At 38.0% G+C, this 22,257-nt stretch overlaps 2 protein-coding genes across 6 annotated transcripts in view; one reads left to right on the plus strand and one right to left on the minus strand.

The window, feature by feature from the left end:
* Positions 1–1,931: 1,931 nt before the first annotated feature.
* On the plus strand, positions 1,932–10,566 carry ubr7 (ubiquitin protein ligase E3 component n-recognin 7). 2 transcript variants are annotated; one of them, XM_051873905.1, is made up of 12 exons: positions 1,932–2,039; positions 2,134–2,339; positions 2,668–2,801; positions 4,881–4,941; positions 5,024–5,119; positions 5,528–5,581; positions 5,695–5,800; positions 6,388–6,503; positions 6,986–7,177; positions 9,276–9,456; positions 9,594–9,655; positions 9,746–10,566. In XM_051873905.1, exons 2-12 carry the CDS (start codon positions 2,208–2,210, stop codon positions 9,836–9,838), a joined length of 1,227 nt encoding a protein of 408 aa, XP_051729865.1. In that variant the 5' UTR covers positions 1,932–2,039; positions 2,134–2,207; the 3' UTR covers positions 9,839–10,566. The 2 variants fall into 2 exon arrangements, with proteins under 2 accessions (XP_051729865.1, XP_051729864.1); XM_051873904.1 differs by having other exon boundaries at positions 1,977–2,339.
* Positions 10,567–12,608: 2,042 nt separating this feature from the next.
* The window catches only part of btbd7 (BTB (POZ) domain containing 7), a 57,551-nt gene continuing 47,902 nt past the window's right edge, over positions 12,609–22,257 (minus strand). For 2 of the 4 annotated variants that reach the window (XM_051873900.1, XM_051873902.1), the window contains 5 exons: positions 21,677–21,820; positions 21,231–21,420; positions 20,485–20,663; positions 19,380–19,787; positions 12,609–18,377 (listed from right to left, as the gene is read on the minus strand). In XM_051873900.1, coding sequence (XP_051729860.1) covers positions 17,718–18,377; positions 19,380–19,787; positions 20,485–20,663; positions 21,231–21,420; positions 21,677–21,820 — 1,581 coding nt within the window. In that variant the 3' untranslated portion in view covers positions 12,609–17,717. The remainder of the gene's footprint in view (positions 18,378–19,379; positions 19,788–20,484; positions 20,664–21,230; positions 21,421–21,676; positions 21,821–22,257) is intronic. The other 2 variants (XR_007926719.1, XM_051873901.1) reach the window with 2 other exon arrangements.

A 22,257-nucleotide genomic window follows, 5' to 3' on the forward strand; every position in this document is an offset into this window, starting at 1 on the left:
GACACTTATTAAACAAGACATTCAGCAGATTACTGCATCCAAATTTGAAGCAGATATCACAAAAAGCTTGCTAAAATGTTGTAAAATACAGTTTCCATCGTAACGCAATGTCCACTTTGAAAACGGTTTTCACAGGACAAATTTTGAGTGTTTAAGCTTTAAAATGCAACCTAGTTTACTGATGATTACTGAAATATGCGATAGGGGAAAAGGGCAATAAATAAAAAGTGTGCAAAGTGTCTTGCTACCAGGACACTGACAGTTAAATGTCTTCTTTGTAATAAGAATAAGTAACAAATAAAGTATTATCCTAAAGTAAGTAAATAATAAAAAAAAATAGTAGCCTGATGGGTCACTAATTAACATTTCTGTTAAGCGACAGGAGAAAGTCAAGTTAAAGGGTTAGTTCACCCAAAAATCACATTTCTGTCATTTATTACTCACTCTCATGTCGTTCCAAACCCTTCGTTCATCTTCGGAAAACAAATTAAGATATTTTTGATGAAATCCGAGAGTTTTTTTTTTTTAATCCTCCACAGAAAGCAACGTAATTACCACATTTGCACAAAAAGTATTCTTGTCGCTTCATAACTGTAGTAGTTGAACCACTGTAGTCACGTTGACTATTTTAGCGATGTTTTTACTACCTTTCTGAACCTTAAATGTACTTGCGTTGCTTTCCATGAGGGATAAAAAAGAAAACCTCTCGGATTTAATCAAAAACATCTTAATTTGTGTTCCGAGGATGAACGAAGGTGTTACGGGTTTGGAACATGATGGAGCAAGTTAATTAATGACAGAAACTTCATATTTGGGTGAACAAACCCTTTAAAGAGCTCGCTGTCACCTATAGAGCAATCATTACACTTATAAGGTAGGCTACTTTATTAGGGCTGGTTGATTGATTTTCAGTTTATGTTTGTTGGTTTCCCATAAACGACTTCATTTTAGCATCTTACCATCCAGAACACTTCTGCTGTCTCCCGTTGAGCCCTTTTCTTGTTCAACAAGAGCCGTCAAGACTACTGATATATCGGCACTTAATTTCTTGACACCAGTAATCATTGATTTCAAATCGCCATCTACTGGTACAGAGAACTGGTTTGTCTGTCCATTTCTGTACTTCAGCTCTCCTTTCAGCCCGCACGCTGCCATATTGAAGATGCACACTGTAACTCGGTTGCCAGATCTCACAAAAACTACACGTAACCTAGACTATAAAAAACTTGTTTGGGGGAGGGATTATTTCTGAATTATGGAGAAAATATATGCTTAATTTCATTTATCAACATAAAAATGGAATGGAATGGAATAGAATCTAAAATAGAATAGATGATATAAAACAGAAGCTAAGCTAAATTACAACTTTCTGCAAAATAATAATATTATCAGCAATTACACCCTTTTACAAAACTAACTAAAATATTTCACATATACACTTGGTCATCTAAATAAAGGAAAAAATATCTCTTCACATTCAAGGAAACCATTTTTAAAATTCATAGGAAATTTCAGAGATGGCTCAGAAATGCTCGTCCGAGTTTTAAGACTAGACTGAAGCACAAGTAAACCCTAAACGTAACTGTATTTTAGACATAAGCAAGCCTCCAAAAATCACATACCCATATGTAACCGGGTGATAAATACCCTTAAAGTTTGTTTCTCTCCTTGCGAGAGGTTTTTTTTTTTTTTTTTTTTTTCATGTCTTTATAAGGGTATTTACCACCGGTTACGCCTATGTATAAAATACTTACTATTAATAATTAGTATAATAAGTGGACATGGCAACACTGATCTACCCTTTGAACCCTGACCCATCGAATTGGCTTTGCAAAAATTCCCAATTTTTTTTTGTTTGTACATAAACAATGAGATTATGTGAGTATGATGTTTTAATACACGTTAGTGAGAAAAAAACCCTCTGTCATAATAAATTCTGTTTATAACCCCTGCAACTCTCCCGCCAACTCTGTATTTGCATAAACCGGAAGCAGCATTGGTTTTGTTATTGTCACAGTTAATCCCGAGAAATTCTTCGGGTAGTGTCAAACTGCATGACACATTCACACATCTTTACTTTTGTTATATTACAGCGGACTCTCTGTCCCCAGTAAAACGTGATCTTGTTGACAGGTCGGTTCGTGTGTCGTTTCGTGCCCTGGAACAGGAACTGGAAACAGTTTTTTTTTGCGCTCGTCTCTTCAAGGATGGCGGCAAATGATGGAGAGGAGGAGGCTACTGTATCTCTTGTGGACGTCTTAGAGGAGGATGAAGAACTGGAGAACGAAGCCTCCGCTGTGCTTGGAGGGAGTGATTCAGAGAAATGCTCGTATCCAGAGGTTTGACGTGTTTATACAAACAGCCTCGTCGTATAATATATTTTTTTTTAGCATGCTGATTATAACTTGACAGCTTATTCCGTTCAACGTTATTCTTATTAAGTGCTTGTTGGATTGTTTTGGATTAGCATAATACATTATGCTTCGATGCAGCGTCTATTTGTTTGGAAATAAGCCTTATTGCAGGAACAGTGATCCTTTTTAGTAACTTACAGTTAAACATCAAACAGTAGTTGTCAGCAGATGCTGTGCATTTACATTCATATTCTAAGGATGAAAATAAGCTATATGTCCTAAAAACAAGGTAATTTTCTTTTTGTCCTAACAGGGATATGTGAAGCGTCAGGCTCTGTATGCCTGCAACACCTGTACACCAAAGGGAGGAGAGCCAGCTGGCATCTGTCTGGCATGTTCCTACAAGTGCCATGAAGGCCATGACCTTTTTGAGCTGTATACCAAGAGGTGAATATTGCCACAATCTCTTTAAAATAACCAGCTGTGTTTTGCTGGTAGCCCACTTATGCAAAGCTGAAAAGCTTAGTTTGCCTGATTTTTATTAATATATTTTTGTCATTATGGCAGTGAGATTATTTAGCAGTTTTTCCTTCACATATTTGTCACTGGCAGCATCATAGCCAGTGAAACTGTGTTCACAAGAAAACTTTTTTTTTTTTTATTGTTTTGGTGGTTTAAAGTCAGCATAAAAACAAAATTGATAGTTCCTATTTTTTATGTAATACTGCAGTCAGAGCCATTGCAAGGGCTGTGCGAAATGTGCGCTTACACAGGGCCTCTCGAAATTTGATGAAGGTATTACGAATTGGTCATGGCCCAGGATTTCAGAAAGGGGTTTCAGAGAATAAAATAGTAAAAGAACTAGAATTTATTGTAATGCATTTGAACTATTTGCAAATAATGCTTTTTATTTTAAAATATGCACACATTCACTCTTAATCATACGCCTAATATGCCGAAAACAGCTCCGTTAATGTTTCTTGTCTTGTCACATTCAAACAAATTACATGAATCAGAATCATGAAAATTATATTCATTTCAAAATCAAAATGGCAACATTTGACAAAAAAAGTTGGGTAAATCACTGAATTGCTGATGGTCGTTTAATTTTTTACATTTTTTAATCATGTTTAGCTAGCCTATATCTTACCTTAAACTCCTGCACCGTTAAAACTGAAGCATCACGCTGGAAGTTGGACCCCTGAAGTGGACCAGCCTAAAAATGTAACATTTAAAAAAAATTTTTTTGTCATCCTAGCAACATGCAGAGCGGCACAGCATCAAGAATATCAAATATCGGTGACGTGTGCCCCCCTCACTGTCAATTGCTAACAGCATAGCGTCACACAACGATATCATTCAAAAACTTTTTATCCAAGAGTAAAATCTCAATCCATTACTACAATTTTATACTTAAAAACAATTATCCTTCCTATTTTAAAGAATACATTACATTCCAGAAGGCAGTAAAAATAAAGAAACAGCAATCATATTAAAGCACCAACAAGCCTATAACGGAATAACTTTATCATTGTAGAGCTGCAATTTTAACCAGCCTTATAGACACTCTTTAGACAAACCTCATTCTTTTTATGGCTGGGAGGGCAAAAAAAAAAAAGGGTAGCATCCGTACTGATGCCGTCTCCATCACTGGCCTACTCTTTCCCTGTCTGTTACAGGAATAATAACCAATATTTTATTAATTCAATTTGTAACATAATTTTTTCATCTCTGCATTACTACTTTACTTACATTTTCGCTCTCACCAAGCCTCTTTCCATTCTTCTTTTCTGTTAACGTCTTGTGCGCTGTATCTTTGAAAAAACGGGAGAACGAATCCACTTTTACTTATTACTTTCTATATAATTACACATTAATTTTATTTTAACACGCTATTAGTGGTTAAAATGTGTTTGTGTATATATGATCATATAAAAAAGCGTCCTGGCATATGCCTGCCATACTCCGCAAACCCTTAAATCGGGGTGGGGCCTCGCATCCACTAACTCACGCTGGGCCTTGTGCCATACTTGCGATGGCCCTGATTGCAGTATTTATTATAAATGATTTATCCATGCACATCATTATTTTTTTTTAAATTCATGTGCCCTCGTAATCTTTAATCAAATTAACTTCCCCTCCCCCTTGCAATGGCATCTCTTTTCTGTCGATGTGTTACTGGCGTGAGGGCAGGACAACCTGTCACTCACGTGAGCTCACAGCAACATTAAATCAATTCCCGGTGGACAAAATCAAGTCCTTCCCTACATTTTTTTTTTCTTGTTTGAGAATCTTTTTCACTCAGATATACATCACAATAAGGATGAAAAGACTATCACAACTTCCGTTTCATGCTGACTTTAAAGAAAGGAAAATTCTACATGGAGATCTGGAGGGAAAAAAAACCTTTCTTAGTAGACAGTTTGGATTTAATTGTGCACAGACCTTATTTTGAATCAAACTTGCAGATATATTATATGTTATGAGGAAACTGCATTTATTATTTAAACGTTATTGATTTTACAGGAATTTTCGATGTGATTGTGGAAATGACAAGTTTGGGGAAATGGAGTGCAAGCTATTTGCGGTAAGTTATGTTTTACCATTAGTTCGAGTCTTTCAGTTTTAATTGTAGTGATGGTGATTATTTAAGGTTTTCTGTTATGCAGGATAAAGAGAAAGTGAATTCAGGGAACAAATACAGCCACAATTTTTTTGGCTTGTATTGCACATGTGACAGACCCTACCCAGACCCAGAAGATGAGGTAATGTGCATTTTAGAGTATATCACCTATAGTTCTGTTGTCTTATCATATATTGTACTGCATTTTTTTTATTTTTTTATTATTAATCTGTATTCCAATTTGAATTGTGTTTGCAACAAGATAATGTACATTTGGAGTAAGCTTGTCAGTGTTAACGGTGTTACACTGTGTTCAGCCATACCCCAATTACATTACTTCGCCACCGCCACCACTGTCGTTTCGCTTTTTTATAGAAATAAAAACCATTTAGTTCAGTTGGACAATCCAAGATACCGGCTTTATTGCAAGTTTATATACCAGTATGAAAATGTCCTCACTGTGACATTCCTCCCTAGTTTGAAGTGCTTTTATTATTTTATACAGATTATATACATGACGTACAATTTTAGAGTGTATTTCTCCCTCCAGGTTCCAGATGAGATGATCCAGTGTATCGTGTGTGAGGACTGGCTCCATGGTCGGGTTAGTTTCAAATCAGATTGCAGTCAGGCAGGACCTGTGCATGGTTTAGTGTTCTTTGTGTGTGGATAAGGAACATAACTTATGTCTGAATCATCTATGCCTGTTTCTCTCAGCATTTAGGCTGTGTAGTGCCAGACTGTGTGGAGCTACAAGAGATGATCTGCGAGTCGTGCATGAACAAAACACCTTTCCTTTGGAACTATGCTGCACAAATTGCAGGTTATACCTTTTTTGCTTTAATTTTGCATTTACAGATATTTAGTATGACTGCAAAGGTTTCTTTAAAAAGGGAGAGAATCTTAATGTACACTACCATTCAACATTTTGGATTAAGATGTTTTTTTTTATTTTATTTATTTATTTTTTTTAATTAACGCTTTTATTCAGCAAGGACACATTAAATTGATCAAAAGTGACAGTAAAGATATTTACTATGTTACAAAATATTTTCATTTAAAAAAAAACTTTCTATTCATCGAAAGATCCTGAAAAACATGTATCGCAGTTTCCACAGAAACAGTTGTATTCAACATGGATAATAATAATCAGCATATTAGAATGATTTCTGAAGGATCATGTGACACTGAAGACTGGAGTAATGGCTGCTGAAAATTCATCTTTGCCATCACAAAAATAAATTACATTTTAAAATGTATTAAAATAGAAAACAATAATAATTCTTAAATAAATCTTATTGACCCCAAGCTTTAGAACAGTGGTGTACATGAACATATCATTTGTCAGTTAGCATCTTTTACTAAACATTTATACATTCGTAAAGGCTTATTATGTCTTGTTTGCATCAGTTCCACCCATAACAAAAGTAAGCCCATGCAAAGGAGAAGGGGACGTGAAGGTGGAGGTAGAAAATGATGAAGAGCAGATAAAAAATGAAAACCTGAAGAGCCCCGTAGATGAGAAGGTACTTACTGTCTGCTGTATGTCTCTCTGTCTTGTCTCTGAGTAGGAGGCTGATTCATGAAATGGCAGCTTTTCCTTTCATTCCTGTTCAGTCTGTTTTATTGCTGACAGCCAAACTTAAATCTGCTTTAAACAAGTGATATGCAATGATGAACAAGTGTTTCAAGACACTAGATGCACTACAGATTTAAAGCTTCTTTTTAGACACAGGTTTGCCTTTGTCTCACCAGTCTCACCACAAGATGGCGGTAGTTAGATGATGCTTATCAGAAAGAGTGTTTTCTCATGCGTCATCTGTCTCCAGCCATAATTTGAATGAATCAAGCTAAATTTAATTTGCACCACATTGTTTTGTTGCTGTTAGAAACTATGCCAGCTTTGTATGACTGAGGAATATTAAATGATTTTAACAATCTACACAGAAAGAGAGGAATCAGTAGAGAATCAGTGATCAAGATTTGATGACCTTCTTTCTGTCGACAGGTGCAGGTCAACGGGACATCCGCCTGTAAGCGGAAACACCAGGAAGAAGCTGAAGGTTCCTCAGAGGACGGCTCGTGCTCCGGTTGCAGGCTGAGAGAGATGAAGGCCTCGGGGATGAGCCGGACTTTGCAGGGTGCCGTGTTCTGGCCGTCTGCCTGGCGCACCAAACTCTGCACCTGCACCGACTGCAAGGTACAGCTCAAATACACCGATTTACAGAGGACATTTACTTACTATCACTGCTTTCACTCTTAGTTAAAGGGTTAGTTCACCCAAAAATGAAATTTCTGTCATTAAGTACTCACCTTCATGACGTCCCAAACCCGTAAGACCTTTGTTTGTTTTCGGAACACAAATTAAGATATTTTTGATAAAATCCAAGGGTATCTGATCCACAAATAGGCAGCACGAATTTGTTGAATAAAGTCGGTATTTTTGTTTTGTTTTTGCGCACAAAAAGTATTCTCGTCGATTCATAATATCTCAGCACATTAGAATGATTTCTGAAGGATCACGTGACACTGAAGACTGGAGTAATGACTGCTGAAAATTCAGCTTTTCCATCACAGGAATAAATTAAATTTTTGGAACATGATCTTTTTTTTAATAAATTAAATTACAGTTGCTGGTCATATAATTAGAATATCATCAAAAAGTTGATTTATTTCACTAATTCCATTCAAAAAGTGAAACTTGTATATTATATTCATTCATTACACACAGACTGATATATTTCAAATGTTTATTTCTTTTAATTTTGATGATTATAACTGACAACTAAGAAAAATCCCAAATTCGGTATCTCAGAAAATTAGATTATGAAAAGGTTCAATATTGAAGACACCTGGTGCCACACTCTAATCAGCTAATTAACTCAAAACACCTGCAAAGGCCTTTAAATGGTCTCTCAGTCTAGTTTTATAGGCTACACAATCATGGGGAAGACTGCTGACTTGACAGTTGTCCAAAAGACGACCATTGACACCTTGCACAAGGAGGGCAAGACACAAAAGGTCATTGCAAAAGAGGCTGGCTGTTCACAGAGCTCTGTGTCCAAGCACATTAATAGAGAGGCGAAGGGAAGGAAAAGATGTGGTAGAAAAAAAGCGTACAAGCAATAGGGATAACCGCACCCTGGAGAGGATTGTGAAACAAAATCCATTCAAAAATGTGGGGGAGATTCACAAAGAGTGGACTGCAGCTGGAGTCAGTGCTTCAAGAACCACTACGCACAGACGTATGCAAGACATGGGTTTCAGCTGTCGCATTCCTTCTGTCAAGCCACTCTTGAACAACAGACAGCGTGAGAAGTGTCTCGCCTGGGCTAAAGACAAAAAGGACTGGACTGCTGCTGAGTGGTCCAAAGTTATGTTCTCTGATAAAAGTAAATTTTGCATTTCCTTTGGAAATCAGGGTCCCAGAGTCTGGAGGAAGAGAGGAGAGGCACATAATCCATGTTGCTTGAGGTCCAGTGTAAAGTGTCCACAGTCAGTGATGGTTTGGGGTGCCATGTCATCTGCTGGTGTTGGTCCACTGTGTTTTCTGAGGTCCAAGGTCAACGCAGCCGTATACTTTATGGAGATGCAGATTTCATTCCAAAGCTACCAGTACCTGGTTTAAGGACCATGGTATCCCTGTTCTTAATTGGCCAGCAAACTCGCCTAACCTTAACCCCATAGAAAATCTATGGGGTATTGTGAAGAGGAAGATGCGATATGCCAGACCCAACAATGCAGAAGAGCTGAAGGCCACTATCAGAGCAACCTGGGCTCTTATAACACCTGAGCAGTGCCACAGACTGATCCACTCCATGCCACGCCGCATTGCTGCAGTAATTCAGGCAAAAGGAGCCCCAACTAAGTATTGAGTGCTGTACATGCTGATACTTTTCATGTTCATACTTTTCAGTTGGCCAAGATTTCTAAAAATCCTTTCTTTGTATTGGTCTTAAGTAATATTCTAATTTTCTGAGATATTGAATTTGGGATTTTCCTTAGTTGTCAGTTATAATCATCAAAATGAAAAGAAATAAACATTTGAAATATATCAGTCTGTGTGTAATGAATGAATATAATATACAAGTTTCACTTTTTGAATGGAATTAGTAAAAGCACCTGTGTGTGTGTGTGTGTGTGTGTGTGTGTGTGTGTGTATATATATATATAATATATATTTATATATATATATATATATATTTTCAACTGTCATATTTCACTCTATATATTTATTACTTGGAGAATGAGGAGGATATCTTACTTGTTCCTCATGTTAATTGGCTTTGTTTGCTTAGATCCTCTATGCAGACACAGGTGTGTCTTTCCTCACGGATGAGACGGACACCGTCCTGGCGTACGAGAACAAGGGCAAGTCCACAGAGCAGGCTGAACAAGCGGGTGGAGCCGAGGGTCGTGACCCCTTGATGTCGGCCTTAAACAACCTGAATCGGGTTCAGCAGCTGGAGATCATCCATGGTTAGTAGGGTTTTAGTGGCACCTAACATCCTTATCTGTGTGAAAGCAAAACTAATTCATGATGTGAGATTTAAAGTGTAACTACTCACCTTTTACTATCAATTCAATTGTGACGTTCACATTTAATTTTTTTTCAGAATATAATGACATGAAGACAGAACTGAAGGACTATCTGCAGCGATTTGCTGCAGAAGGAAAGGTAGGCTATAGATGAAGAGATGTAGATTGTTGAGATGAAGATAAGTTTGTACGGTCTAGTGTTAATTCTCTCCTCCTCTTCCTTGTTTAGGTGGTGACACCTGAGGATATCCGTCAATTTTTTGAACAGCAGCAAAGCCGCAAGAGACGAAGAGCCAACGCAGGCCAATACTACTGCAGTTAAACCGTCCTTCACCCTGACATTTCAAGCATACCAGCTATATCCAATCATTCATGTTTTTTTTTTTGTTTTTTTTCTTCACTCTTTTTCCAAGGCCATTCCTGGTTTTATAAAATAAATATGCAGTTCAAATTCAGGCCCTCATATGCTTGTATGATTTTGACCTTGTATAGTGCTGTATGACAGGTTCTGTGTTCCCAAAGATGTAGCTGTAATTCTTTTCTTGTAATTTTACCATTTCAAATAGTGGTTGAATTTGCAATAATGTTCAGCTCAACATGTCTTGATTGGCTCTCAGTGCAGATACATTATGGAAAGATTAAAAACAATGGATTAATGGAAAGGCACTTCTATAATGTCATAAAACAGCAGCTGCAGTCAATCCTCAGGAGCTCTCTCTCTTTTAAGCAATTTAAAAGGGTGCCGTTACTTACTAAAGGCTATTAGGAAATTCACAATCACATGACTGCAGTCAGTATTAATTCTGTTCTGATAAGATGGCAAATATTCACATTCATGTGTGTCGGGGTAAATAGTGCTACAGCCAATTGGAAAAATCTGTTTAGGAAACAAACCTATGTAAGTGCTTTTTCAGGTTGTTCAGTTCAGTCACAGTTGTGATCTAGTAACCCTTTTTTTTTATTTTTATCAAGTTTTAACCTGTTTCATTTGTAGATTCTGTTACTTTTTAATGTCCTACCTTTGAGAAATAAACATGGTAATACATTTGGGCCCTGTGATGTATGTCTCAGTTTATTCTAGGAACTCCATTAGAGCGAAATTGCCTCCATTTGCACAAAAAATGAGATTTAGATGAACAAGTCAGTAATGCCTCTAGGATTTCGTCAGTGATAAATTGAAAGAGTTGTTAATAACCGATCAAGCTTTACACACCATTTATAAGGGTAAAACTAATCAAGGCCACTACATTTTAAAACTTTTAGCTATGTTTAAAGACATTTTTATGCAGGAATACATTGAGCCAGAAATTGGGCAAAATTGCTGCCAGACTCACAACAAGTGTGTTTGCACAAATGTTTGTAGCAATAGCCAACAATACATTCTATGGATCAAAATTATCGATTTTTCTTTTATGCCAAAAATCATTAGAATGTTAAATAAAGATCATGTTCCATGAAGATATTTTGTAAATTTCCTGCCGTAAATATATATCAAACAATATTTTTGTGAGTGGATATGCTTTGCAAACTACTTCATTTGGACAACTTTAAAGGCGATTTTCTCAATATTTTGATTTTTTTTTTTTTTTTTTGCACCCTCATTCTAGATTTTAAAATAGTCATGTCTTGGCCAAATATTGTCCTATCCTAACAAATATCCCATACATGAACTGAAAGCTTATTTATTCAACTTTCAGATGATGTATAAATCTCAATTTAAAAAAAATTGACCCTTATGACTGGTTTTGTGGTACAGGGTCACATTTATTAATCTTGGCTAATGTTAATTTAAACATTTACTAATAAATTATTAAAATCAAAAGTCGCAACTTTTGATATTTAATGGACCTGAGCCAACCTGAACTAAACAATGAACAGTGCCATTTTTATTACAGTCACCATGATATCAAATCAGACAATTGTTTCTTGTTTTTTTATGGAATATTGCCATTTTTGTTATGATTTATCAGTGCAGTTTTTTTCATGTCCCTCAAGCAACAACAATCCAGTCAATTACCAATGGACAAAATCAAGTCCCATCCTACATTTTTTCCTGTTCGTGAAGCCGTTTAACTCGGATATAAATCACAGTAGGGAAGAATAGACTATACCAACTTAATGCCAACTTCAATGTTAACAAAGATTATTAAAAACTAACATATTTCTCATTGTTATTAGTTAAGGTTACTAACGTTAACTAATAGGGCCTTATTGTAAAGTGTTAAACATGCTACCCCTGCAATACACTAGACTTTTGCCCAGATTTGCAGTTTGGAAGAGTCGAACCTAGAAAAAGGCAGTCTGCATATTCAGTGTCAGTGTTGACAGACTTCACAGAAAATTGTTTTTAGTTTTTAGGTACTAAATTTGAATCTGAACTTACTTTGTGACCGTTAAAAAAGTATGTTCTATATAGTATGAATAAAATTTGGACATTCTACATTTACCATGTTGTTACTCTGCTGGCAAACAGTTTTTCAAATACTATATAGTTTGGAAGTATTAAATTTTTTGGGTTTTTACAAATTTTGCGTCTTTTTTTGCTACCACAATTGAAAAACCCTGTTACTGCATGATGAGGGAGCGAGTTCCCGCCGCTATAGTAATTTACATAAATACGGCCAAACAATGTCCATATAAGTGCTTTTCGCACAACCTAACTTTTCTAGCTTGTTTGCTTTCACGCTCGCTCAGAGCTTCCGTTTCAACTAAAGCAAAACGTTTAGTTCTCAAAACACAGTCTAGTAAACAGGACTAGACTACACATGATCGTGTTTTAGACTTCTTGTACTCTGAAATAATTAAAATATCTAAATCGATTTTATATATAGCTTAATAAATGACCTCCAGGAGTATGGTTTTGCATACTTGTGGCTTCAGTTGGTTCTAAGTTTAATCAAACATTTCAGTACAAGCTTCTGTACTGAATTTCTGCATGAAAATGTTTGTATGCACATTGTATGGTTAGTGAATGAGACCCAGTGTTTTCCCCTCAAATTTCCCACTAACAAGGTGTTACTCACTGCTCATCTGGCAGTTTAAATGAATTAAGAAAAAACAACAACAAAAAAACACCACACACACACACAGCATTATAACTCAAAACTATTTATTTCCAAGACATTAGTCACCTAATTGCAGAGTAAAGTTCATAACTACACCGGCCAAAGAAAAGAATAGAAAAATAGACACTTTCCACAACTCCACAAAAGAATGCTTTTTTTTGTATGTGTGTGTGTGTATATATATATATACACACAAATATATGTACACGCACACAAAGTCTCAAATAGATATCGCATGTTTTATATATATTTATAAAAAACTTTACATTTTACATACAACAAAACACCATATTTCTGAGGCCTGTGATCAAAGGTACCAAAAATCTTGAAAAATATTTTTTGGAGGAGAAAAAAAAAAAAAAAAAAAAAAAAAAAAAAAGACAAAATAAACATTATGCACACTAAGCGTTGGCTACAGTATTACAAAGAGACGGTTAAACAGAGGTTTGTAGAAAGGGCTTGCATAAGACAAAAGGGGTGTGGAGGAAGCCCAGCCTCAGGCAGGGAAGGCACTAAATCGTCTCCGTAAGAGAGATAGCACAAGAGAGAACCTGGAGATCTTGACTTGTAAGTCTTCAAACACTACTTCCCTTGCCCCTCACACATCCAAAACGCAAACCTTCAGTTCAGTTCAGCCTTGCGGCACTTTGGAGATAAATAACGCAACGCCATGCAAATATACTAAAAGGATTAGGAATGAATGATTAAGAAAAATGACTCAGCTGTGAATCTAGAACTGAATAAACAAGACGTTTCAGTCAAAAATAAATCAATAGAGCCAACAGAGGGCACTATTCCACAACAAGCGTTACACATATCACCATCAAAAATTTAGTGCAATGGGTACCTTCATCTGTTCTAGCTTTTATTCCTTGGTTTAAGATGATCTCAAGTATGGTGGCCAAATTCATTCCCACCCCCAAACGAACCCAGTAAATTTTAAACACTGACAATTTGACGTCAAACATCGTGCTAGTTTGAGTTCTACAAAACAGACTAAACAAGGATTCAAGCTTCTCATCTGGGAGCTCAAATGCATTTCCAATTCATTCTCTAACAGTCTCTCAGGCAAGCAACCCACAAACCAGACTAAACCCAAACGACAATAAATAGCATTTGTGATAGAAATGTATTAATTATGAGGTCAGTGTGCATCTCAAACACGAAATAATACCTTCAACTGTGTGCATTGACTTTTGCAGCAATCAGAACCCACCCTCAAAATGATCTGATTGGTGTTTTATAACATGAAATAAATGACTTCTTAGCAGTTCAAAATGGCCTGAGTATAGCAGAGGCGAAGGTGATCTAAGGAGTTTTCCTAACCTCCCCCTTAATATTAAGGCATGGCTGGGTCTATATGGGACTAGATCGCTGGGAACGGCATTGACGTCAAGAAATAATGTTCTCCGCTGGCAGGAAAACCTCTGAGTAGCAGCAGTAGGCCTAAATATCCATCTGGCGATTTTGGGTCATGGTTACGCAGCGATTCACTAGAATGACATGACAGACCTCAGATCTCCCCTCGGCTGCCTCGAAGGGAAGTGCTGATGCCAATTACTCAATGCTTAGACTTACAGGTAACAGTCACCTGAAAAATAGCAAACTAAAAATGCAACTGTTACATAAAAACAGGAAATAAAAAAACATGAGAAATGTCATACCGAGAGGCCTTTTCTCATCAGACCACAGATGACCCAATTCAAAATGGCATCGATACAGAGGGGTGGACCCACAGCTAAAAAAAAAAAATACTGAGTTACAAACCAGAAACACTGAGAATTTAAATGACAGCCCTTTGACAAGAGCTTACGGCACATCAAAAGGAGAACATGCAAGCTGCTGGTTAAACAATTCGCGTGACAGGTAGATTGAGTCGTATTGTCATGACATGAAGCCTGGAGGATCTGCAAGGTAAAATGAAGTTCGAGTGAGACACCTGCTCTGTAAAACAAATCTAGGGTAAAACATTTATTTATTCTGAGTAAAAGTGGTTAATAAATTGGTTCACTCTGCCTCTTTTTGCTGCAGAATCAGGTCAGGGAAGGTAGGCTTAAGTAGGCTGCGATGCATTGCATTTTGAGAGGACCATCAATAGCTTACTGAAAGCTGAAACTAATGCATTATCAAGTTTGCTCATATGCCAAAGGAAAGGTTTAACCATGTGCATCAGGGACTGAAGATATTCACGTATCCAATAAGCCTGGTGTAAAGAAAACTGCAGAACTACGTCCTTGACATTAAGAGGAGACAAGCAGCCTCCTACCAATCTCAGTCCATTTCAACTCTCTGAGGAGATCACTTGTACCCCAGCCAGGGTGTATGCTGGATCTATTTTTGGATCTGACCCCCTGAAGCTTTGCGGGATGGCAAACTGGAGCGCTCCCACTCAGGGTTCATGACTCTTTCAGGCTTGACTCAGAAGTGGGCTGCAGTAGGAGTCCAGAAGGACCCATTTGTTGCACTGCAACTGCATCAGCCGGCTAACATTTCTGAACAACTAAGAGAAGATGAAGAATTACACAAGCTTACTGCTGTAACACCTGTGATAACTGTAGATTGAGTTCATTATTATGTATAATGGCACAGTCCTCACTTTCTGAACAAAAGTAAAAAATGTGCTGTTATGTTGAATCTAATAAAACATCAAATGTAAAGAAAAGGAGGAGAGGAACCTCACAGAAATATGCGAGAAAGTGGATAAAATTTGACTTCCGGCTGTTGGTTCTGGTCCCTCAGTGATAAATGTTCAAGGTGAGGCTCAAGAGGTCTGAGTAAGTTGAAAAGAATATAAAGAAGGACAATCGAATTGACTGAAGTACATGCTGAGAGAAGCTGGTCAGAGGTAGAAAGTCTCTCTGGCACAGAAGACCTTATGTGATTTAAGATGGAGAACTGCGTTACCCAAGGTGAGGTCATAAGGCCATAACTGCAGACAGCAGTACTAACCCTACATCAACTCTTAAGGCTATCTTTATAGGTCAAAATACCTGGGGAGGGATCAGTAAAATCAATTGATGATAAATGTTCCTTCTATGGTCAGCGTCATCAAAGAGTCTAGTCTGAGTAACTAACATGAATCTCAAGCCAACGGTTTCAATTCAACTTACACAGAGACGAAGAAACCTGGTAATAAAATGCTTTAGAGATTCAACAAGCAACACAAACATCCTCCCCAACCCATCTTTGGTCTAACTGTGGGTTCTTAACAGAAAACAAAAAATCTGATTGACCATCTAACCAAAAATGTCTGAGCACTTTTATCTGACAAGAAATGAATGACATTCTCAGTATTTCTCAGTACATTTGTGCTTTCAACCAACAAAACAGTTCATGTGCTCCAATGAAAGCACTCAAAGTGAAGAACGTGGGATGGATACGACTGAGGATCGTTTGGATATTCAACAGAGGTCCCACCTGGTCTAATACAACCAGAGATGCTTATATAATAATATATGAGAGTATGTGAAAATACAGTACCATTACTTGTGGGGAAAGGCTATTGTTGATTATCTTAAAGGGATAGTTCACCCAAAAATGCAAATTCTGCCATCATTTACTTACCCTCATGTTGTTTCAAACCTGTATAACTTTCTTGCTTTCTGCAGAACACAAAAGACATTTTGAAGTCAACAGGGTCCAATGTTGTTGTTTTTGGATCCCACTGACTTTTATTGTATGGAGAAAAAGTCTTCTTTTGTGTTCTACAAAAAGAAAGAAAGTCACACAGGTTTGGAATGACATGATGATGAGTAAATAGTGACAATTTACATTTTTGGGTGAACTAGCCTGCATATTTGTGTGTCAGTATGATAATCTGAGAAAAATTCTTACTGTAAGGAAAAGAGAGCAAAATGAGTATTTAAAATGGAAAGGCTGCCTATTGCACAGTTCTTATAGAATACAGGTATTTCAGATGTTAAAAAAAAGCTTAAAATAAGTCACTTTTATAGATAGGGTGTGCAGCAGTGTGTGAGATCTTGTTTCTTAAAGTGTTGTGTAACAAATCAAAAGTAAATCCTCTAAATCTTTGTGTCCATGACACTTTCCAAGATTTCTCTTTTTTTGCAAAGCCTGTTCATGACATCATAATTGTTGGTCATCTGCTGACAGAACTAGCATAGAAAAGCTAATGAACTTCCGCCCATGGACTTCTGCTGTCCCACCAAACCAGAGGAGTGAAGACGCGGAATGAGATTGGTTTGATTGAGTTTCCTGTACATTTCTGGAGGACAAGGCTGATAATGATCAACCCACATTTGCCATCTCTCAGGAATGCCAGCAACTGCAGCCTTGGAAAGAGAATCTGAATGCAAAAGAGGGTGCCAAATTTTTGTTTGAGAGGACAGATCGTTTTTAAAGTTAAATACACTGGAATGAATCTGCAGATCTGGGTTGTGAAACACGGTAAAACAAAGCCCCATTCACATTTAATGGTGCATCTGTGCCATTGTTATGCCTGATAAGTTGCCTCATAGGAGACAGGGGATTTCATTTGTTTTCCCTTTTATGTTCCATCTCGGCTCTTAAATTGCACAGGCTAATGTAAAAGCCGGCAAATGCAGCGGATTACACGAGCTATTACTGCCACTCTGCCCTCAAAAGAAGAAGGAGCCGTTTTTCAAGGACTAGACAAAGTAATGAGTTTGCAACTTATTGCCTTCATATTTTTTCAATTTACTCCTAAGGAACAAAATGTGTGCATCTAAATAAATATATATTTTATCCAGTCATACTAGTATGTTCAGGGAAATGAAAGTAAAAGAAATATACTATGATATCTGTAGATCTGTACATGTGAGAACCAGGATGTCCAGGGTGCCAAAAGGACTTTCATGGCTGTTTAAAAGAATCAGACTAAAATTTTGAAATTTTGACCTCTTTTCAGGGTGCACACAACCAAACCAAGCTCTCCTCAGTCTATACTAGGTTTCACACTTATCTGGAGCAGTTTAAGTGACATCTCCCTTTAGCATCTCCCATCAGAAAAGCAGCCACTCACATAGCTTATGGGCGTTCATCACTTCAAGATACTGTCGGCCCTCGAAAGAATACAAAGTGCAGGACTGCTGGTGCCTCACCTGTTTGCTTACACTTAGCATTTAAATCAGTCCTTAGTCTCTTTTTAATCAGGGGTCAGAGAGCAGACTTCCTGTAGGGGTAGTCAGGTTTGTTGGGTGACCTTCGGTCTCGGGCACCCAACCCTCCCTCATCCCCAGTCCCTACGTTCGCCCCTAAGCCCAGCCCAATTCCCTCTGGAGCAGGCCGGCGGCCTGTGGGCCATTCCTCATACTGTTCTGTGGAGGGGCCGAGCCCACAGGTGAGGTCCGTCTCATTTATGGGCCGTGACCTCTGCACGGCTTGCGCAATGCCCCCTTGCGAGACGATCGCCAAGTCTAGTCTCTGTGGAGGCTGTTCCAGCACATCCAGGCGGAGTGATTCTGAAGCCTCTGAGTAGGACGGAGGTGGCGCCCCTCCGCCCGCCTGACGCCCGTGGATGTAGAGGTCTGGTCCACAGTAGGGAGGTGCGTGGCGGCCCGGGAACTCGTAGAGATCTGGGAAGTCAGGCTGCGGGCCCTCGGGCTTGGATTCGGCTGCATGCCGCTTGCGGGAGGAGTGCGGGTGACGGCTGGAGTAGCTGTGGGACATGGTAGGAGCTGTAGAAAGGTGAGGGTGTGCTTCGTGACTCTCCACCTCCATAGAGACCTCCGGAAGTCGCCGTTCCTTCAGGCTCATTGCCGAAACACCCATGGCGATGTCTGGCATGAACTCGTTGATGACAGGCTCCATGTTCTGCTAGAATAAGTTAAGATACAACGGTTACCTCTAGGGAAGCATGATATACCAGTACCATATTGGTTATCCATTATTATTTAAAGTCGCCTTGTAGTCAATAACCCTTATCCCTTAAAACTCATCTTTGATCACCAAATGACATATTTAAATGTTTTTTCCTGTGAAAAAAATTCTTCATGCCTTAAAATAGCTTGAATGTAACTCTACACCCTTGTCTCATTTAGTATACAGGGATCTATGAATATGCTAATTAGCCCCACCTCCACTCAATCGCACAAGCTCAGAGATCCAGTCCGTCAACTTAGGTAAACGCTGCACAATGGTATCTTTCTTTACAACATCGGACACATAACGGTAATTAATATGATTAACCTTTTGCTTGACTGTGTTATCAAACAGCTAATAATGTGTTGCTAATGTTACACAAACCATGTTCCCGTTCGCCATCTCAGAGTCAGACAGCTGCCTTCTAACAATCAGTATCCTTACAAACACATTGAACAACTCAGAACGTCGGTGGAGAAAGGCATACAGTTCCTCATAACATCGTAATTTACATCATACATCCGCCATATTGCTAAATCTACACGACTGTCCAAATCAACAGAAAAATATACCAGGATAACCTGGCTTTCTTTCGAGACTCCTTTGCTAGTTTGCTGTTAATATGCTAAAGTACGCCGTTACATTGACGTGATTGGTTACAATTTTCAGCACAAGGGGTCTTTAAAAATAATAATACATTTTATTTAATTCAATTTGTTTCAGTCAATACTGTGTATATATATATATATATATATATATATATATATATATATATATGCTAATTTTCCCTTTTTTTTTTACATTTAAAAACACTAACACTGTTAAATGTAATCTTTAGCAAATGTCAAAATGAATATATATATATATATATATATATATATATATAAATAAATAGCAAACAAAACAAAAAATATATAATATAATAATAAATAATAATAATATATTGGTATTAATCACCATTTGCTTGTCAGGATGAAGATTCCTTCCCCCCTGTGCATTAGTGCAGTCTGGGGGCAGGGGTTTGGCTCCTGGTGGGTAGACTGGGCTGCCCATTTTAGAAGAGGGCTGCCTATGAAGGAGTGCATGATTGCAGGGGTAGGAGAAAGATCTGGAGGGAGGTTGGCTGGGGACCCGTGGTCTCCAGCCTGCTTTAAACTGCTGCTGGCTATGGCCCGGGGTGGTCGGGGGATGGTATGGCGGAGGAGGTGGGGGCAGAGGAGGGTGGAAGCCCACCAGAGCCTCCAGGTCAGTGAACATACTCTCCACAGCTGGTGTACTGTTGACCCGGCAGCGACCTGACTGGCGCAAGGCCAGGACGGGACTCTCATCTCCGAAACGCTCCTCAGGAAAGAATTTGTGCGGATTCTAAAACACAGCACACATCAATGTAAGGTCATGTTTGTGCTAGACATGCTTCAAAATGGGAGTTAATAGGCTGGCTGGTATGCTGAAGAAGTTTTGACTCCTTCCAAGCTTTCCAGCGTAGGTTCACTGGTCACTTAATGGTGAGACATCACAGTAGTTCAAGGGTTTAGAGCACTTCTAAACCAATAGCACAGTAACTGGAGAAACATGCTAGTCAAAGCAACATGGAGTGATGCAGAACACGCTAAGGCTCCAAAAATACTCTGCACAAATTCATGAATGCAATTTTCTTTGAGAAATTAATACTTTTATTCAGGAAGGACGCATTTTGAATGAATTTAGTATGATTTCTGAAGAATCATGTGCCACTGAAGACTGGAGTAATGGCTGCTGAAAATTCAGCTTTGCCATCACAGCAATAAATTACATTTTAAAATATATTACAATAGAAAATATTTAAATTGTAATAATATTTTAGTATTGTGACATTGTAATGCATTAGAGAAGCATTCACATCTCTTTTTTAAAATCTTTTTTATTTTAACAAAATCAGTATGAGTGCCTGCAATCGCTAGAATACAAAATTGTATTCATCAGAGGCCGGGGTAAAACTAACTGACATGAAAGTCAGAGTGAGATTCATGGTAGCCATAGCAACACTTGTCAGCCTCCACGCAAACAGGATGTACTGGGTTACCTGTAGGAGTTCTGCAGCCCCGTCAGGTAGGCCAAACTCTCGGAGCACACGGATCTGCAGCTCGTAGCTGACTGTGGCGCCCTCACCACAGTTCAGAGCATATGCTCGCTGCACCTGGTCTGTGTGACGCAGCTCCTGCAGCCTACGGATCATTTCCTTCACTACTGCCAACCTGGGCACTGAAAGACAGGGTGAGCAAAGGAAAACACATGACTTAAGTTAGAATAAATGTGTAAATAAATACAGATGATTAAGTGCATCAATGAATAATATTACTTAAAAAAAAAAAAAAAAAAAAAAAAAAAAAAAAAAAAGATTTATACAAGATGGGTATATATGACAACAAAAGTTTTTTTTTAATTGGTGTTGAATTTTTTTTTTATATAACACCCACAGCATCACAAAGCTTGCCAACATACAAGGCCAATGTTCCCACTCACATTTTATATATATATATATATATATATATATATAAAAAAAACACTGAATTGCTTCTTGAAAAAGAACCACAAAATTAACTTGAGAACACAATGTCTCATGGCTTGATTTATGGGAGTCACAACTACATCTAGATTAGGGCAATCTATTTGTCCTCCATGAAATATCGCTCTAAAATGACTTGATTGTGGTGATTCACTTTATCAAGTATAATACACGGATATATAGTGCACAGAATGATGGGACTGAAATTGTAGATTGGTTAAAACAAAGAGTCATTACTAAGCATGAATGAGCGCTTAACCCACCTGGTATCTCATTAGCAACCACAGACGGCGGAGCTGTCTGGCTGCCAGCCATTTGCTGGTGGTTGATCATGTGACAGCACTGAGGGACGGCATTGTTCACCATGTAGAGTGTGTCGGGTACATTGGACATACGAACCATGCGCAGCCTAACCAGATCGGTCTGCTCAACCATCATCTCCTCCAGAACCGCCTGGAGGAACACACATACACGAGATTTGATGCAAGTCACATAATTCTGTAAATTTGCTTTTAATTAACTTAATTTGCATGTGTTTATTTGATATTTTCATATTTGATACGGTTAACATTTATTAAAGAAAAGTGTATAGTTTAATTGTATTTCTTTACTTTTTTTCCCCCAATAGCTTTAATAATATCTTCATTAGTTCATTTTAATGTAACGGTTAAATATTCTGCTGTATGCGAGGTGAAAAAGTATATCCTACCTTGGCCTCCTCCACATAAGGAGAGAAGAGCCGTGGGCGGACATAAATGCCAGCACTCTTCTGCCGGAGCCAGGCGTTGGCTTTGCCTCCCTCTGCTGTGGGCAGCATGTCAGAAGGAGGGGTGCTGATCAGACCCCTCTTCATCTGTTAAAGGCAGAGGAAATGTCTTTACCGATACTTGACGAGAGCGGTCAAGAAGAGCGATGGAATTTGTTGGAGCAATGGAGTATTTGTATTCTTTATTACTGAATAGTACTGAGAGTCAGAGTATATACACTAATTCATACATCAATATTGACATTTTTGTCATTTTTATTCAGCATGCTGTATAGAAAAACAATAGTAACATGTTAATAAAACTAACATAGCTAATATGTAAGCATATTCACAGAATGATGCTAACCAAAGTTTAGCTTAGATGCTAGTTCAAGTTTGGTAAACCATGGCCTGCAAATTTGACCAATATAGAATATAAGACATTGAATGGGCATTGAATGATGGGCAGTTTCCCCATTGTCCTGATCTATATAAAACAAGTTTTAAAAGGACAAACAAACTATCATTCAAAAGTTTGGGGTCTG

This window comes from Ctenopharyngodon idella, chromosome 20 (genome assembly GCF_019924925.1).
Source record: "Ctenopharyngodon idella isolate HZGC_01 chromosome 20, HZGC01, whole genome shotgun sequence".
Taxonomy (NCBI): domain Eukaryota; kingdom Metazoa; phylum Chordata; class Actinopteri; order Cypriniformes; family Xenocyprididae; genus Ctenopharyngodon; species Ctenopharyngodon idella.

Excerpts from the sequence above, each read along its gene's own strand:
- ubr7 (XM_051873905.1), top strand. The coding sequence starts at position 2,208 with ATGGCGGCAAATGATGGAGAGGAGGAGGCTACTGTATCTCTTGTGGAC. Across the intron at positions 2,340-2,667 it reads AGAAATGCTCGTATCCAGAG|GGATATGTGAAGCGTCAGGC; the intron begins GTTTGACGTGTT and ends TTGTCCTAACAG. Across the intron at positions 5,801-6,387 it reads CTATGCTGCACAAATTGCAG|TTCCACCCATAACAAAAGTA; the intron begins GTTATACCTTTT and ends TGTTTGCATCAG.